Consider the following 19,698-nt stretch of genomic DNA (forward strand, 5'->3'; position numbering starts at 1 on the left):
CAGACGAGTATTGCACTTTGGAAGGACAAACCAAGGTAGAACATACAAGGTAAATGGTAGGACATTGAGGAGTGTAGTAGAACAGAGGGATCTAGGAATACAGATACATAATTCCCCAAAAGTGGCGTCACAGGTAGATAGTGTCGTAAAGAGAGCTTTTGGCACATTGGCCTTTATAAATCAAAGTATTGAGTATAAGAGTTGGAATGTTATGGTGAGGTTGTATAAGACATTGGTGAGGCCGAATTTAGAGTATTGTGTGCAGTTTTGGTCATCTAATTACAGGAAGGATATTAATAAGGTTGAAAGAGTGCAGAGAAGGTTTACAATGATGTTGCCGGGACTTGAGAAACTGAGTTACAGAGGAAGGTTGAATAAGTTAGGACTTTATTCCCTGGAGCATAGAAGAATAAGGGAAGATTTGATAGAGGTGTATAAAATTATGATGGGCATAGATAGAGTGAATGCAAGCAGGCTTTTTCCACTGAGGCTAGGTGGAAAAAGAACCACAGGACATGGGTTAAGGGTGAAAAGGGAAAAGTTTAAAGGGAACATTAGGGGGAGCTTCACACAGAGAGTAGTGGGAGTGTGGAATGAGCTGCCAGTTGAAGTGGTGAATGCAGGCTCACTTTTAACATTTAAGAAAAATTTGGACAGGTACATGGATGTGAGGTGTATGGAGGGATATGGTCCAGGTGCAGGTCAGTGGGACTAGGCTGAAAAATGGTTCGGCACAGCCAAGAAGGGCCAAATGGCCTGTTTCTGTGCTGTAATGTTCTATGGAAGTTCAGTCACAGTGTGCAGTTCTGGTCACTACACGTTAGAAAGGATGTGATTGCATTTGAGAGTGCAGCGTTGATTCACCAGAATTTTGCATGGGATTGAGTGTTTCAGTTTAGGGTCGAAACACGTTAGAAACTAGTTCGGAACTGAGATTTACAGAATTATTAGGGGGCATCAATTTAGCAGAAAATTTTCCCTATAGCAGAGATATCTTAAACCAGAGGACATAGATTCAAGGGAATCTGGAGAAGTGTTCCTATACCCACCTTGAGAATGGCTGGAATCTGAATGTACTGTCCAAGGACAGGTGAAAGCAGAGATTCTCACAATATTTAAGTATCTAGACAAAAATTTGAATTGCCAATCCATAGCAAGCTACAGATTTTAAAACTTGGAAAATGAAATTGGTAGTTTTGGGTATTTGATGACGGGTATGGACATGATCAGCTGATAAGTGATGCAGCACAGAAACAGACAAGGGAAGCTAATGAATTTGTATGAAAGGCTACATTTATGATGGATGGTGGGGTAGGAATGACTCCTGCACCTATTTTCTAGGCTTCAACTTTTTTTTTCCCAAACTCACCCGTGTTTCTTCAGGAGTCTTACAATGAGCCTGACAGAGCTTGTACAAGGTCTCAATTGCCTGACTAACTACTTCCGGAGGAGAGCAAAATGTACTTATCCAACTCTGGACCTCACCTGTAATTGAAGTGTACATTTAATAAATTATTAACGGCAGTATGATCTCAACAACAATAAGTAATGATCATCACAGAACAATAACAATACATTTTAAAGCAACTCTGATTTCAAATCTTGGTTAATGGAACATCTTAAATACAAGAGATTCTGCAGATGCTGGAAAACTTGAACAACACACAAAATACTGAAGTAACTTGGCAGTTAGGTAGTATCAATGGAGAGTACCAAAGAGTCGATATTTTGGATTGAGACCCTTCATCATTGGTTTTAATTGTAGGTCTCATATTTAACCGGTATGCTTTTGACAAAAAAATTACCAGTGACCTTTCTGTGCTATAATATTCTATGATTCTATGCTGATCTATGAAAGTGATAACTTTCTAAAGACTTGTATGTTTATCTGCCTGCACTTTCTCCGCCAGGAAGTACATTTCAGATCTTAATGAATTACGATATAAAAATGTTTTCACTTTTGTTGCTTTTATTTGCTGTTCTCTGCTTTTCCAGTCTTGCACCAATGGAAACAGATGTTCTGTCCTCTTCTAGACACCTCATATTTTAGAACATTACAGCACAGTACAATGTTGTGCCAACCTTCTAACCTGCTCCAAGATCAATCTAACCCTTCCCTCCTATATAACCCTCCATTTTTCTATCATCCATGTGCCATCTTAGAGTTTCTTAAATGCCTGAACTTCTTAAATTTTGATCACCTCCATCCAAGCTCTTTTTCCGCACCATGGAGAACAATCCTACCAGTCTCTCAACATCTCTTCTCAGGAGTCATCCTCGCCAAGGCCTTAATTTACCTGATGACTTTGGCATTATGCCAATTGTTCTGAAGGTCTGTTGTGACTTTCTCAACTTTGTATTCTCTACTCCCACAAAGGAAACCCAAAGTTGCTGGACATTTAAGAAAAATCTTCTAAATCTACCCATTTTTACCTTTCTGTCTTCCAGTGCTATCCATTAGAGAGAACGTTGCACGGAGACCAATCTTTATTACCCAAGCAAATCTTCTTAATAATCACTACTCTACATGCAGCTGTGCACAGACTGGTGGTGGTATCTAGCTGTATTTCAACAACCCTTCTCATTTATTAATCTGACAAACTTTCAGAACTACAGAAAGTGTTCATCCAGATTTGGTGTCAAGAGGTTGAAGAACTTTTGGTCACATCTCGCACAAAAGAATGAGTGCTACTCAAAGCCACAATTCATTCAAGGCATTAGCACAGGATATTCAGCAGGTCAGTCAGCATCTGCAGAGAGGAATAAACAGGCGATGTTTCAGGCAGAGACCCTTTATTAGGACTGAAAAGGAATGGGGAAGAAGCCAGAAACAAGAGAAAATCTGCAGATGCTGGAAATCTGAGCAACTCACATAAAATGCTGGAGGAATTCAGCAGGCCAGGCAGCATCTATAGAAAAAAGTAAAGTCAACATTTCGGGGCGAAACCCTTTGGCAGGACTGAAGCCAGAATAAGAATAAGGTGGGGGGGTGGGGGAGAGGAGAATGCAGTATAAGCTGACAGGTAACATGTGAGATCAAAAACTATTATTTTTTTTCACCCACCTATCAGTAAAGTTCTAGTTTCCTCCAACAAGTGATGTGCAATGTTACCCAAAACGCTCAAAATGTGGCCTGTTCTGTTGTCTACATCCTTAGATCTGCAAATAAAGGAAAAAAATACATTAATGAAATCCAAACTTTGTGCTACTCTGATATGATTTTTAATTCACTTATTTTAAAGAAAAAAATCAGATATTTTTCATATCATCTAAGATAATAATTGTTCCACACATTGAAAAAAATATGAACCAGACCAGACACATGCTTCCTCAATCCAAAGAGAAATGTATTAGCACATGACACCCAAGTAAGCATTAAGCTGATGGGTGGCTTTAAAAACGAACACTGTTTAAAATCTCTCATTTAAGTTGGCATCTCTGTCAAGTACTGTGGTGCTTTAATCCAAGATATTGTAGAAAATTTCCAATAGTGAGGGAGTCTAGGTCCAGAGGGCAATAGAACTTTGACTAGCAACCAATCCAGACGTCAGAGGTTTGAGAGGAGGGGATTTCACTCAGGCCCACCTCGCAAACAGAAAAAGGCAGCAGGTCCTGGCAGCGTAAGAGTGCTTTGACCAGCAACCAATTCAGACACTGGAAGCTTCAGAGGAATGCAGGGGAAAGTGCAGCAACAATTCTGAGTGGTCACCTTGAGGCTTTAGCTCTTTGATGATTCAGTCAGAGAAAGCAAAGAAAAGAAAAGCTCCAGGTTAAGTTTTTTTCCCTTCCCTTCTTTATATCTGCTCAGCTTGGACAGTAGAGATGCCAGGCAGGATAGTTCAAAGTTCCTCTTGTGGGATGTGGGAAGGGAGGAAAACCTCCAGTGTCCCTGACAACTACAACTGCAAGAAGTGCATCCAGCTGCAGCTTCTAACAATCTGTGTTAAGGAGTTGGAGCTGGAACTGGATGAGACAGGACACAGAGAGAGGTAGTTACACCCAAGGTGTAGGATACAGGGGTCATGAAGTGTGTGAAGTTACCATAAATAGAGAGAAGTTTCTTGGATAACTGAAAGGTCTGAAGATTGTGTACACCCCAGGGCTCTGAAAGAGGTGGCTGAAGAGATTATGGAGTTATTAGTAATGATCTTCCAAGAATCAATAGATTCTAGAATGGTTCTGGAAGACTGGAAAATTGCAAATGTCACTCCACTCTTCAAGAAGGGTGAGAGGTAGAAGAAAGGAGACTATAGGCCAATTAGTCTGACCTCAGTGGTTGGGAAGATGCTGGAGACAATTGTTAAGGATGAGGTTTCAGGGTACCGGAGGCACATGATAAAATAGGCCATAGTCAGCATGGTTTCCTCGTGGGAAAAGTTTGACTGACAAATCTGTTGCAATTCTTTGAAGAAATAACAAACTGGATAGACAAAGGAGAATTGCAAATATGACGTTGGGGCCATCTCTGAAACTTGGCTAAAGGATAGCTGCCACTGGGAGCTGAACGTCCAAGGATATACGATGTATCGGAAAGATAGGTTAGTAGGCAGAGGGGGTGTTGTGGCCTTGTGTATAAGAAATAATATTAATTGAAAGGAATGACATACGATTGGAAGGTGTAAAGTCTCTATGGGTTGAGTTAAGAAATGAAAAGGGTAAAAGGACCCTAGTGGCAGTGGTATACAGGCCTCCAAACAGTAGCCAGGATGTGGATTACAAATTACAACAGGAGATAGAAAAGGCGTGTCAGAAGGGCAATGTCATGATAATTGTTGGGGATTTTAACATGAATGTGGATTGGGAGAACAAGGTCAGTACTGGACCTGAAGAAGGAGAATTTGTAGAATGTCTAAGGGATGGCTTTTTAGAACAACTTGTTGTTGAGCCACGAGGGGATTGGCTGTGCTGGATTGGGTGTTGTGCAGTGATCCGGAGGTGATAAGAGAGCTTAAGGTTAAGGAACCCTTAGGGAACAATGTGTCAGTATTTCAGTGGAATAAAGGAAAATGGCACGAGAGAGGAACTGGCCAAGATTGACTGGAAAGAGACATAGCAGGAAGGACAGCAGAGCAGCAATGGCTGGAGTTTCTGCGAAAAATGAGGAAAGTGCAAGACAGATATATTCCAAATATGAAGCTCAATGGTCTGAGGGTGGATAAATCTCCTGGACCTGATGGAATGAACCCTCGGGTTCTGAAAGAAGCAGCTGGAGAGATTGCGGAGGCATTAACAATGATCTTTCAAGAATTGATAGATTCTGGCATTGTACCAGATGACTGGAAAATTGCAAATGTTACTCTGCCATTTAAGAAGGGTGGGAGGCAGCAGAAAGGAAACTATAGACCTGTTAGCCTGACATCAGTGGTTGGCAAGTTGTTGGAATTGATTGTTAGGGATGAGATTACGGAATACCTGGAGGCACATGACAAGATAGGCCAAATCCAGCGTGGTTTCCTAAAAGAAAATCCTGCCTGACAAACCTACTGCAATTTTTCGAGGAAATTACAAGCAGGGTAGACAAAGGAGATGCAGTAGATGTGGTGTACTTGGATTTTCAGAAGGCCTTTGACAAGGTAACGCACATGAGTCTGCTTAGCAAGAAAAGAGCCCATGGAATAACAGGGGAGTTACCACCATGGGTGGAGCACTGGCTGGTCAGCAGAAAACAAGAGAGTGGGAATAAAGGGATCCTATTCTGGCTAGCAGCCAGTTACCAGTAGAGTTCCACAGGGGTCAGTGTTGGGATCAGTGCTTTTTACGATATATGTCAATGATTTGGACCATGGGATTAATGGATTTGTGGCTAAATTTGCCGATGATACAAAGATAGGTGGAAGGGTGGGTAGTGTTGAGGAAACAGAGAGTCTGCAGAGACTTAGGTAGTTCAGAGGAATGGGCAAAGAAGTGGCAAATGAAATACAATGTTGGAAAGTGTATGGTCATGCACTTTGGTGGAAGAAATAAACGGGCAAACTATTATTTAGATGGGGAGAGAATTCAAAATGCAGAGTCCTTCTGCAGAATACCCTAAAGGTTAACCTCCAGGTTGAGTCGGTGGGGAAGAAAGCAAATGCAATGTTGGCATTCATTTCTATAGGTATAAGATGTAAGGGCAGGGATATGATGTTGAGGCTCTATAAGGCACTCATGAGAACCCACTTTGAGTATTGTGTGCAGTTTTGGGCTTCTTATTTTAGAAAGAATATACTGACATTGGAGAGGGTTCAGAGAAGGTTGATGAGAATGATTCCAGGAATGAAAGGGTTACCGTATGAGGAATGTCTGACAGCTCTTGGGCTGTATTCCCTGGAGTTCAGGAGAATGGGGGGAGATCTCATAGAAACATTCCGAATGTTAAAAGGCCTCAACAGGTCCTGTTAGGGGAGTCCAGGACAAGAGGACACAACCTCAGGATTGAAGGACATCCAGTTAAAACAGAGCTGCGGAGAAATTACTTTCTGAGGGTGGTAAATCTGTGGAATTTGTTGCCACAAGCGGCTGTGGAGGCCAAGTCATTGGGTGCACTTAAGGTAGAGATAGATAGGTTCTTGATTAGCCAGGGCATGAAAGGGTATGGGGAGAAGGCAGGGTAGTGGGGAAAACTGGGAGAACTGGATCAGCCCATGATTGAATGGTGGAGCAGACTCAATGGGCCGAATGGCCAACTTCTGCTCCTATATCTTATGGTCTTATAATTGGTTGATGTTGTGTACTTGGATTTTCAGAAGGCCTTTGACAAGGTGCCACAGATCAGGCTGCTTAACAAGCTACAAGCCCATGGCATTACAGGAAAGCTTCAAGCATGGATAAAGCAGTGGCTGACTAGCAGGAGGCAGAGTGGGGAAAAAAGGGGGCCTTTTCTGGTTGGCTGCCGGTGACTACTGCTGTTCCACAGGGGTCTATGTTGGGACCGATATCTTTTTACATTATATGTCAATGATATGGATGATGAAGTTGACGGTTTTGTAGCAAAGTTTGCAGACGATATGAAGATAGGTGGAGAAGCAGGTAGTTTTGAGGCAGTAGAGAGGCTACAGAAGGACTGAGATAGATTAGAAGAATGGGTAAAGAAGTGGCAGATGGAATACAGTGTCAGGAAGTGCACGGTTATGCACTTTGGCAGAAGAAACGAATGGGTTGACTATTTTCTAAATGAAGAAAAAATACAAAAACACTGAAGTGCAAAGGGACTTAGGAGCCCTCGTGCAGGATTCCTTAAAGGTTAATTTGCAGGTTGAGTCAGTGGTGAGGAAGGCAAATGTGATGTTAGCATTCATTTCAAGAGGACTAGAATATAAGAGCAAGGATGTAATGCTGAAATTTCATAAAGCAGTGGTGAGGCCTTTCTTGGAAGTATTGTGAACAGTTTTGGGCCCTTATCTTAGAAAGGATGTGCCAAAACTGGAGAGGATTCAAAGGAGGTTCACAAAAATGATGCAACACACACAAAATGCTGGTGGAACGCAGCAGGCCAGGCAGCATCTACCTGTCGACCGTGCTTCTTCCTATAGATGCTGCCTGGCCTGCTGCGTTCCACAGCATTTTGTGTGTGTTGCTTCAATTTCCAGCATCTGCAGATTTCCTCGTGTTTGTTCACAAAAATGATTCCAGGGTTGAACAGCTTGTCATGTGAAGAGCGTTTGATGGCTCTGGATCTTTATTCACTGGAATTCAGAAGAATGAGGGGTGACCTCATTGAAACCTACCAAACAGTTAAAGGCCTTGATAGAGTGGATGTGGGGAGGATGTTTCCTATGGTGGAAAGTCTAAGACCAGAAGACACAACCTCAGAACAGAGGGGCGTCCTTTGAGAACAGAGATGAGGAGGAATTCCTTTCGCCAACGACTGGTGAATCTGTGGAATTATCTGCCACAGACAGCTATGGAGGCCAAGTCTTTACATATATTTAAGGCAGAGGTTGACAGATTCTTGGTTGGTTAGGGCATGAAGGGATACGGGGAGAAGGCAGGAGATTGGGGCTGAGTGGAAAATTGTATCAGCCATGATGAAATGGCAGAGCAGACTCGATAGGTCTAATGGCCTAATTCTCGATCTCATGGTCTTAAGATTTTATCACTTTGGATATTGGGGGAGGGGTGGGTCAGGTCACAGAGGCACTGAGTCTGCCTCTGAGACTCAGAAGGGAAGGGGAAGGAGAAGAAGCAGCATGCCATGGTGATAGGGGATTTGTTAATTGGAGGAACGGACAAGTGGCTCTGTGGGTAAGAACATGATTCCTAGATGGTATGTTGCCTCCTGGGTGCCAGGGTCCAGGACATCGTGGATCATGTACTTAGCATTCTTAAGTAGGAGTGTGATCAGCTAGAGGTTATGTCCAGGTAGGTACCAATGACATGGGTAGGATAAGGTTTTGCGTAGGGAGTTCAGGGAGTTTGGTGCTAAGTTAAAGAGCAGGAGCTCCAGGGCTGGGATCTCAGAATTGCTACCCATGCCATGTGTTAGTGAGGTCAGAACTCGGAAGGTTATACAGTTTAATATATAGCTATGGAGTTGCTGTAGGGAGGAGAGCATCAGATTTTTGGATCATTGGGCTCTCTTCCAGGCAAGGTGGGACCTGTACAGGTGGGATAGTTTGCATCTCAACTGGAGGGGAACTAACATCAAAGCAAGAAGGTTTGTTAATGCTGTATAGTAGATTTTAAACTAGAGTTGCAGAGGGATGGGAACCAGAGTGCCAGAACAGTTAGTGGAAAGGGTGTGAAGGCAGTTGTTAGTAAGACCTCAGACTAACTCAGGAATCAAAAGGTTGAGCATGGTGCAACTAGTGTCCTGAGCTGCATATATTTCAATCTGGATGAGCTCAGGTCATGGATCAACACCTAAAATTATGACGTTGTAGCCACTAATGAGATTTGGTTGCAGGAGGGGCAGGACCAGCAGCTCAATATTCCAGGGTTCTGTTGTTTTAGACCTGACAGAGCGGGAGGGATTAAAGGAGAAGGGGTGGCATTACTAGTCAGGAAAAATGTCTTGGCAGTGCTTAGTCAGGTCAGACTGAAAAACTCGACTAGTGAGGTGTTATGGGAGGAACTGAGACATAGGAAAGATATGACCATGTTAATGGGGCTGTATTACAAACCACCCAACAGTCCTGGTGATTACGAGGAATAAATCTGCTAAGAGATCACAGACTGTTGCAAGAAACATAAGGTTATTATAGTAGGTGATTCTAACTGTCTACATATTGACAGGGAATCCCATACTGTAAAAGGACTAGATGCGATAGAGTTTCTCAAATGCATTCAGGAAAGTTTCCTTCATCAGTGCGTAGAAGTCTGAAGAAAATCGAAGCAAAAGGTGGAGAGGAAAGAAATAAAGGCATCTCGGAGAGAAGCCGTTTTTTTTAACTGATCGGGGCAAAGAGGCTAGACTGCGCAGGCGTATGACGTAGTGCACCAAAGGTTAAAGAAAAAGACCATCGTATACAGCGGCCATCATCGGAGTGGACTGAGTCAGAGTGGGACGGCTTTGGCTCAACAGGTTTCGGCGTGAACAGGCAAAGGCAAGGTTTGAATGGGGCACAACTGCGCAAACGTGTGAACGTCAGCCTCTGAGATCAGCGGGAGAATTAAAGAAGCGAGCAGAGGCTGAGGACGAGCTTCACTCCAAGTGAGGTAAGGCCGGGTAAGCTCTTTTAATTAATTTAATTAGCTTAGGAGTAGATAATGGAGGCAGAAGTTGGGGCACTTGAGTGCTCCGTTTGCAGTATGTGAGAAGTCAGGGCGAGCACAATTGTCCCTGATGACTACACCTGCAAAAGGTGCATCCAGCTGCAGCTCCTGACAAACCGTGTTAGGGAGCTGGAGCTGGATGAACTTCAGATCATTCGGGAGGCAGAGGCAGAAATAAACAGGAGTTACAGGGAGATAGTCACCCCCAAGAGTCAGGAGACAGGTAGCTGGGTGACTGTCAGGAGAGGGAAGGGGAATAGACAGACTGAGCAGAGCACCCCTGTGGCCGTTCCCATCAATAATAAGCATACCGTTTTGGATACTGTTGGTGGGGACAACCTACCAGGGACAAGTTGCAGTGGTTGCGTCTCTGGCACCGAGACTGGACCCTCAGCTCAGAAGGGAAGGAGGGAAAAGAGGAGAGCAGTAGTGATAGGGGATTTGATAGTAAGGGGGACAGATAGGAGATTCTGTGGAAGAGATCCAGAATACCGGATGGTCTGTTGCCTCGGTGGTGCCAGGGTCCGTGATATCTCGGATCGAGTTCTCAGTATTCTCAAGAGGGAGGGTGAGCAGCCAGATGTCGTGGTCCATGTAGGGACCAATGACGTGGGTAGGAAGAGTGAGGAGGTCCTGAAAGGTGAGTTTAGGGAGCTAGGCGCCAAGTTAAAGGACAGGACCTTCAGGATAGCAATCTCAGGACTGCTACCAGTGCCACGTGCAGGTGGGTTTCGAAATAGTAAGATAGCGCAGATCAACACGTGGCTGAAGACATGGTGCAGGAGGGAGGGCTTCAGATTTATAGATAATTGGGCAGTTTTCCAGGGAAGGTGGGACCTGTTCCGGTGGGACGGTTTACATCTGAACTGAAGGGGGATAAATATTCTTGCAGGAAGGTTTGCTAGAGAGGCTCCAGTGGATTTAAACTAGATACAAGGGGGGAGGGGAACCAAAGTGTAGGAACAGATGTATGGGGGAAGGAAGAAAAAGAAGATAGTAAAGTTGTTTGCACCGTTAGAGATAAACAGAGAGGAAGAGGTGGAGAATTTCTTAAGTGCATTTATTTTAATGCTAGGAGCATTGTAAGAAAGTTGGATGAGCTTAGAGCATGGATTGATACCTGGAAATATGATGTTGTAGCTATTAGTGAAACATGGTTGCAGGAGGGGCGTGATTGGCAACTAAATATTCCTGGATTACGTTACTTCAAGTGTGATAGAATCGGAGGGGCAAGAGAGGGAGGTGTTGCATTGCTTGTCAGAGAAAATATTACAGCGGTGCTCTGGCAGGATAGATTAGAGGGCTCATCTAGGGAGGCTATTTGGGTGGAATTGAGGAATGGGAAAGGTGTAGTAACACTTATAGGGGTGTATTATAGACCACCTAATGGGGAGCGAGAATTGGAGGAGCAAATTTGTAAGGAGATAGCAGATATTTTTAGTAAGCACAGGGTTGTGATTGTGGTAGATTTTAATTTTCCACACATAGACTGGGAAGCCCATTCTGTAAAAGGGCTGGATGGTTTGGAATTTGTAAAATGTGTGCAGGATAGTTTTTACAGCCATACATAGAGGTACCAACTAGAGAAGGGGCAGTGTTGGATCTCCTGTTAGGGAATGAGATAGGTCAGGTGATGGAGGTATGTGTTGGGGAGCACTTCGGGTCCAGTGATCACAATGCCATTAGTTTCAATATAATTATGGAGAAGGATAGGACTGGTCCCAGGGTTGAGATTTTTAATTGGCGAAAGGCTAACTTTGAGGAGATGTGAAAGGATTTAGAAGGACTGGATTGGGACAATTTGTTTTATGGGAAGGATGTAATAGAGAAATGGAGATCATTAAAAGGTGAAATTTTGAGGGTACAGAATCTTTATGTTCCTGTTAGATTGAAAGGGAGGGTTAAAAGCTTGAGAGAGCCATGGTTTTCAAGGGATATTGGAAACTTGGTTCGGAAAAAGAGAGAGATCTAAAATAAATATAGGCAGCATGGAGTAAATGAGGTGATCGAGAAATATAAAGAATGTAAAAAGAATCTTAAGAAAGAAATTAGAAAAGCTAAGAGAAAATACAAGGTTGCTTTGGCAAGTAAGGTGAAAACAAATCCAAAGGGTTTCTACAGTTATATTAATAGCAAAAGGATAGTGAGGGATAAAACTGGTCCCTTAGAGAATAAGAGTGGACAGCTATGTGTGGAGCCAAAAGAGATGGGGGAGATTTTGAATAATTTCTTTTCATCGGTATTCACTAAGGAGAAGGATATTGAATTCTGTAAGTTAAGGGAAACAGGTAGGGTAGTTATGGAAACTATGACGATTAAAGAAGAGGAAGTACTGGCACTTTTAAAGAATATAAAAGTGGATAAGTCTCCGGTCCTGACAGGATATTCCCTAGGACCTTGAGGGAAGTTAGTGTAGAAATAGCAGGGGCTCTGACAGAAATATTTCAAATCTATTAGAAACGGGGATGGTGCCGAAGGATTGGCGTATTGCTCATGTTGTTCCATTGTTTAAAAAGGGTTCTAAGAATAAACCTAGCAATTATAGGCCTGTAAGTTTGACGTCAGTGGTGGGTAAATTAATGGAAAGTATTCTTAGAGATGGTATATATAATTATCTGGATAATCTGATTAGGAACAGTCAACATGGATTTGTGTGTGGAAGGACACGTTTGACAAATCTTATTGAATTTTTTGAAGAGGTTACTAGGAAAGTTGATGAGGGTAAAGCAGTGGATGTTGTCTATATGGACTTTAGTAAGGCCTTTGACAAGGTTCCGCACGGAAGGTTAATTAGAAAGGTTCAATCTTTCGGTATTAATTTTGAAGTATTAAAATGGATTCAACAGTGGCTGGATGGCAGTGGCCAGAGAGTAGTGGTGGATAACTCTTTGTCAGGCTGGAGGCCGGTGACTAGTGGTGTGTCTCAGGGATCTGTACTGGGTCCAATGTTGTTTGTCATATACATTAATGATCTGGATGATGGGGTGGTAAATTGGATTAGTAAGTATGCAGATGATACTAAGATAGGTGGCATTGTGGATAATGAAGTAGGTTTTCAAAGCTTGCAGAGAGATTTAGGCCAGTTAGAAGAGTGGGCTGAAAGATGGCAGATGGAGTTTAATGCTGGTAAGTGTGAGGTGCTACATTTTGGTAGGACTAATCAAAATAGGACATACATGGTAAATGGTAGGGCATTGAAGAATGCAGTAGAACAGAGTGAATTAGGAATAATGGTGCATAGTTCCCTGAAGGTGGAATCTCATGTGGATAGGGTGGTGAAGAAAGCTTTTGGTGTGCTGGCCTTTATAAATCAGAGCATTGAGTATAGGAGAGGGGATGTAATGTTAAAATTGTACAAGGCATTGGTGAGGCCAAATTTGGAGTATTGTGTACAGTTCTGGTCACTGAATTATTGGAAAGATGTCAACAAAATAGAGAGAGTACAGAGGAGATTTATGAGAATGTTATCTGGGTTTCAGCAACTAAGTTACAGAGTAAGGTTGAACAAGTTAGGTCTTTATTCTTTGGGGCGTAGAAGGTTGAGGGGGGACGATAGAGGTATTTAAAATTATGAGGGGGATAGATAAGAGTTGACGTGGATAGGCTTTTTCCATTGAGAGTAGGAGAGATTCAAACAAGAGGACATGAGTTGAGAGTTAAGGGGCAAAAGTTTAGGGGTAACACGAGCGGGAATTTCTTTAGTCAGAGAGAGGTAGCTGTGTGGAACGAGCTTCCGGTAGAAGTGGTAGAGGCAGGTTCGATATTGTCATTTAAAGTAAAATTGGATAGGTATATGGACAGGAAAGGAATGGAGGGTTATGGGCTGAGTGCAGGTCGGTGGGACTAGGTGAGGGTAAGCGTTCGGCACAGACTAGAAGGGCCATGATGGCCTGTTTCCGTGTTGTAATTGTTATATGGTTATATTATATATATATATCTCTCTCTTCCCGCCATCACGGACATTTACACTACACGCTGCATCCGCAAAGGAAACAGCATTATGAAGGACCCCATGCACCCCTCATACAAATTCTTCTCCCTCCTGCCATCTGGGAAAAGGCTCCGAAGCATTTGGGCTCTCACGACCAGACTATGTAACAGTTTCTTCCCCCCAAACTACCAGACTCCTCAATACCCAGAGCCTGGACTGACACCTTGCCATATTGTCCTGTTTATTATTTATTGTAATGCCTATACTGTTTTTGTGCACTTTACGCAGTCCTGTGTAGGTCTGTAGTCTACTGTAGATTTCTCTGTGTTTTTTTTTTTACGTAGCTCAGTCTAGTTTTTGTACTGTGTCATGTCACACCATGGTCCTGAAAAACGTTGTCTCATTTTTACTATGTACTGTACCAGCAGTTATGGTCGAAATTACAATAAAAGTGACTTGACTTGACTTGACTTGGTATGGTTATAAGTCCCAATGAGAGAGTGTGCGATACTGGATCTGCTATTAGGGAATGAGACAGAGCAGGTGACAGACTTTGTGTAGGGGAACACTTTGCATCTAGTGACCATAATTCCATTAGTTTCAAAGTAAATATACAAAGAGATAGGTCTGGTCCAAGGGTTGAAATTCTAAATTGGAGAAAGGGCAATTTTGATGGTATCAGAAATATTCTGTCAAGTGTGGATTGAGACAGTCTGTTTGCTGGCAAAGGTGTACTTGGTAAGTGGGGGGGTTGCTGTCAAAAATGAAATGTAGAGATTACAAAGCTTATATATGCCTGTTAGAATAAAAGACAAAGATAACAACTGTAGGTATCCTTGGTTTTCAACAGATATTGAAGCTCTGGTTATGAGAAAAAAGGAAATGCACAGGCAAGTAGGAGCAAATGAGGTGTTCATGGAGTACAAGAAATGCAAGAGAACACGCAAGAAAGAACAAACAAGAGAAAATCTGCAGATGCTGGTTATCTGAGCAACACACACAAAATGCTGGAGGAACTCAGCAGGTCAGAAGGCATCTATGGAAGAGAGTACAGTCGACGTTTCGGGCTGAGACCCTTCATCAGGACTGGAAAAAAAGATGAGGAGTCAGAGTAAGAAAGTGCCAGAAATTGCCAAGGCCTTAGCAGAGATATTTAAAACATCCTTAGTGACAGGAGAAGCACAAGAGGATTGGAGGACAGCCAGTGTTGTTCTGCTGTTTACAAAAAGCTCTAAACAGAAACCAGGAAATTATAGACCGGTGAATCTGACATCAGTTTGGGAAAGTTATTCTAAAGGACAAGATATTTTAGTACTTGGAAATAGATGGACTGATTAAGGATAGTCAGCATGGCTTTGGGCATGGTAGGGTCATGTCTAACCAATCGAACAGCTTTTTGAGGAGGTTACCAGGAAAGTGGAAGAAGGCAAGGCAGTGGATGCTGTCTACATAGATTTTAGTAAGCAATTTGACAAGGTCCAGCATGGGAGGCTGGTCAAGAAGAGTCAGTTGCTCAGCATTCAGGATGAGGTAGTAAATTGGATTAGACACTGGCTTTGTGGGAGAAGCCAAAGAGTGGTAGTAGATAGTTGCTTCTCTGACTGAAGGCCTGTGACTAGTGGAGTGCTGCAGGGATCTGTGCTGCGTCAGCAAATTTGCAGATGACACTAAGATTGGGGGTGTAGTGGACAGTGAGAAAGGTTATCATGGCTTACAGAGGGATTTGCATCAGCTGAAAAGATGGCAGACGGAATTTATGCAGATAAGTGTGAGGTTTTGCACTTTGATAGGACCAATCAGGGTGGGTCTTACACAGTGAACGGTAGGGCACTGAGGCATGTGGCAGAACAAAGGGATCTGGGAATACAGGTACATAATTTGTTGAAAGTGGCATCAGAGGTAGATGGGGTCCATAAAGAAAGCTTTTGGCACAATGGCCCTCATAAATCAATGTACTGAGTACAGAAGATGGGATGTTATGTAGAGGTTTGGATAACTACATGAATATAGGGGAGCTATGGTCCCAGTGTAGGTTGATGGGAGTAGGCAGTTTAAATGGATATGACATGGCCTAGATGAGCCAAAGTGCCTGTTTCTGTGCTATACTTCTCTAGACTCAGAATAGAGGGACGTCCCTTTAGAACAGAGATGAGGAGGAATTTCTTCAACTGGCAGTGGTGAATCTGTGAAACTCATTGACATGGAGAACTGTGGAGACCAAGTCACTGCATATATTCAAAAGTGAAGGTTGATCAGTTCTTGATTCGCAAGGGTGTCAAAAGTTACAGTGAGAAGGCAGGAGAATGGGGTTGAGAGGAAAAATATATCAGCCATGAATGAATGGTAGATAAAAGACTCCATGGGCCAAATGGCCTTATTCTGCTCCTGTGTCTTATGGTTGAAAATACTCATTCTCAACAGGGTCACAACATCAATAATTGAATGTGATTTCACAATCTTGACACAAGTGACTTTACCTTTGACGTAGATTTCTGTCCTTAGGTTTTCTGAAGCTGAACAAAAGCAATTAACCTAAATTTATCACAGAGACTACTTCTCCAGTTAGAAACACTGTCTGAGCTATGAGACGAAGAGGATGGAAAGTATGCCACAGCTGTTTGCTGAAGAAAGGAATCTGTTCAAAATCAAGAACTGGAGAAGGATGCTTATGTGAGAATGCTGATCTTGGACTACAGTTCAGCATTCAACACTGATTGGCCTAATCTCAAATAATAATGAGGCAGCCAACAGAGAGGAAGTCATCACCCTGACACAGTGGTGTCAAGAAAACAATCTCTCCCTCAATGTCGCAAAAACAAAGGAGCTGGTTGTGGTTTACAGGAGGAATGGAGACAGGCTAATGCCTATTGAAATCAATGGATCTGGGGTTGAGAGGGAGAACAGCTTTAAGTTCCTCAGCATACACATCATTAAAGATTTCACGTGGTCTGTACATACTAGCTGTGTGGTGAAAAAAGCACAACAGCATCTCTTTCACCTCAGACGGTCGAAGAAGTTTGGTATGGGCCCCCAAATCCTAAGAACTTTCTACAGGGGCACAATTGAGAGCATCCTGACTGTCTGCATCACTGCCTGGTATGGGAACTGTACTTCGCTCAATCGCAAGACTCTGCAGAGAGTGGTGCAGACAGCCCAGCACATCTGTAGATGGGAACTTCCCACTATTCAGGACATTTACAATGACAGGTGTGTAAAAAGGGCACAAAGGATTATTGGGGACCCAAGCCACCCCAACCACAAACTGTTCCCGCTGCTACCATCCGAGAAACGGTACCTCAGCATAAAAGCCAGGACCAATAGGCTCCCGGATAGCTTCTTCCACTAGGCCATCAGACTGATTAATTTGTGCTGATATAATTGTATTCCTATGTTATATTGACTATAAATACATAATATTTATTATAAATTACTATAAATTGCATATTTAGACAGCGACATAATGTAAAGATTTTTACTCTTGTATATGAAGGATGCAAGTAATTCAATTCAATAATAGATTTAACAGAACAGTTCTAATTACTCATTACCAGATATAGTACTTCTTATAAAATAGCATAAGAGAATCAAAACACCTAGCTGTTTTCTAACCCTAATCACGAAGTGTGAAAAATTTGAATGAGATGAAGGTTTTTGAATTTTACAAACCATTCAACACAAAACATAAAGAGACCAATAGCTATAGAGCTTACAAATGACCAACCTATAAACATCCTCCCAGGTTTCCACAATCTTTGTATAATTCAACTGTGGGAAGAATCCTGCTATTTTTGAAAGCAGCATCCAGGCAGCAGGGGCATGATCAGTGTCAGTGTGAGAGATGAGATCTTTGACAAACGTTGAACTGAATTTATCTTGCTGGGACCACAGAAGGAAAGCTTTAGTCAAGTAACGACTGTGGAGGAAGAAAGAAAATTACATTTCTGGTATGTTTGATGCATCAACAGAGAATTACAAATGTTAACGCCAAGATGACAATTAGTAGAATACTGGGGTGAAAAAAGCTACCAAAAATGTTAATGCAGTTTGGATAAAGTTTTCATCTTTTCCTTGTATGTCTTGTAATTCTTTCCTGTCACAGAGCTTGGAATGAAGTCTATCTGGGGAGTAGGTCTCAGACATGCAAATGATGTGGTCTAACAAAGCAATTGGGGCTTCAATGCTATTGACATTGGCCTTAAAACATTTCAAGTTTCCCTATCACTCTTCAAAAACCACAGTCCACGATCACCCAGAGTGGAGAAACAGAAAAAGGTTAGCTTTATTTGTCATATGTACAGCAAAACAAAGTGAAACGTGTTGTTTACATCAATGACCATAGTCTAAGGATATGCTTGGGGCTGTCCGCAGGTGTCATCATACTTCCACCGCCAACATAGAATGCCCACAACTTACTAACCCTAACTCTAACCGTACACCTTTAGAAAATGAGACGAAACCAGAGCACCCTGAGGAAAGCCACGCAATCATGGAGAGAATGTACAAACTCCTTACAAAAGCAGTAAGAATTTAACCCCAGTCATTGATCACTGGCACCGTAAAGAAATTGCGCTAACTGCTCTGCTACTGTACAGCCTCACTTTAGCTTAAGTTTATGAAACAAGAGAACTTAGTTCAAAGTTGAAAGTAAATTTCAACTGAAATTCATTTTCTTATGGACTTATTCAATAAATCCATAACAGAATAATAACTATAATCAATTCGATGAAAGAGTGCATCGACTGGGCATTCAACTAGTGTGCAAAAGACAATAAACTGCAAATACAAAAAGAAATAATAATCATAAATAAATAAACAATAAATATCGAGAACATGAGATGAAGAGTCCTTGAAAGTGAGTCCATAGATTGAGGGAACATTTCAATGATGGGGCATGTGAAGCTCCACTCAACTTTGAAAAAATTCCTTCAGCCTCCATGCGATCTAGCTTATTAAGGACAGTACAAAGAACTGGATAAGCTTTGTAAAACTTGGGTGTGACATATTCATTTAACACTATTTTACTATTGATATGTTTAAGTTTTCCAATGCAATCCTTGAACACAGCCGAGGCACCATCCAATATCTTTCTAAATTTGCCTTCAGTTGACTATTTCAGGGGATATGGCATATAAATGCTGGATGGATCTCAAATCAAACTGTAGTTGCTTCAGGCACTCATCCGACCACAATGTTGGCCCTCTTGCTTTTAGCACATACAAGCCCGATGTAGCTTGTTGGTTGCTGTATTTCATTTTTACGGAAGTCATTCCTACAGGAGTTACCGTTTCTCCAGTATAAGTTCTTAGCTGGATGTCTGCAGGCTTCCGTTTAATATCTTTGGAATGTTATTCAAACTCATTTTGTGAAATGACTTAAACAGACAAGCCAGCGTCCAATTCAGTTTAAAGTAATTTGCTGTTCACTTCTACTGTAAGTCATATTGCTTGTGTAGTTAGTTTTCACATTATAAATCTCAAGGCTACACAGTCCTGTGTCACTCTTACCATTTTCAGATTTTTCATCAACGCCATAAAGATCAGTGCTCTTTTTGAAACTATAACTTGCGTTTCTTTTAAAAACCCTTTTCTCTTCCTTGTGCAGCCCATTTTATTTATTGTGCCTGACATGCTCTTTATACATGTCCTACTTTGTTCCATTGTCTGCAAGTTGCACCTTTAAATCTGCATCGGTCTGGTATATGTGAGCTCCTGACATAACAGTAACACAATTTGTTCAGCCAGGCAGGTTTCTGTTTAGACACTGCAATTTTGTTCATGCTCATTTTCATTCCTGACTACAACTCAATTGTGTCTCTGTTTACTGTTTCCATTGATACAGCAATTTCAACTGCTCTTTTAAATGTGAGCTGTGCTTCAGTTAGGAGCCATTTTTGAATGGTTTCTTCTGAGATTCCACAAACAATCTCTCAGTACATTGTTAAGTCTATCACTGAACTGACAATGCTCAATCTCTTCAAATCAGCCACATAAGTACACTAAAATGGACTTCCCCTCCTGTTGATTTTGCTTATGAAACCTAAAGCATTCTGCAATCAACCACGGTTTCGGTTCTAA

The 19,698-nt window shown here is 42.1% G+C and overlaps 1 protein-coding gene across 3 annotated transcripts in view; it reads right to left on the minus strand.

The window, feature by feature from the left end:
• The window catches only part of ncapd3 (non-SMC condensin II complex, subunit D3), a 252,013-nt gene that overhangs the window by 98,898 nt on the left and 133,417 nt on the right, over window positions 1-19,698 (minus strand). For all 3 annotated transcript variants that reach the window (XM_073030150.1, XM_073030151.1, XM_073030149.1), the window contains exons 17-19: window positions 17,346-17,537; window positions 3,065-3,159; window positions 1,370-1,485 (exon numbers count right to left, since the gene is read on the minus strand). In XM_073030150.1, the coding sequence (XP_072886251.1) occupies window positions 1,370-1,485; window positions 3,065-3,159; window positions 17,346-17,537 (403 nt within the window). The remainder of the gene's footprint in view (window positions 1-1,369; window positions 1,486-3,064; window positions 3,160-17,345; window positions 17,538-19,698) is intronic.

This window comes from Hemitrygon akajei, chromosome 26 (assembly GCF_048418815.1).
Source record: "Hemitrygon akajei chromosome 26, sHemAka1.3, whole genome shotgun sequence".
NCBI classification, from domain to species: Eukaryota; Metazoa; Chordata; class Chondrichthyes; order Myliobatiformes; family Dasyatidae; genus Hemitrygon; species Hemitrygon akajei.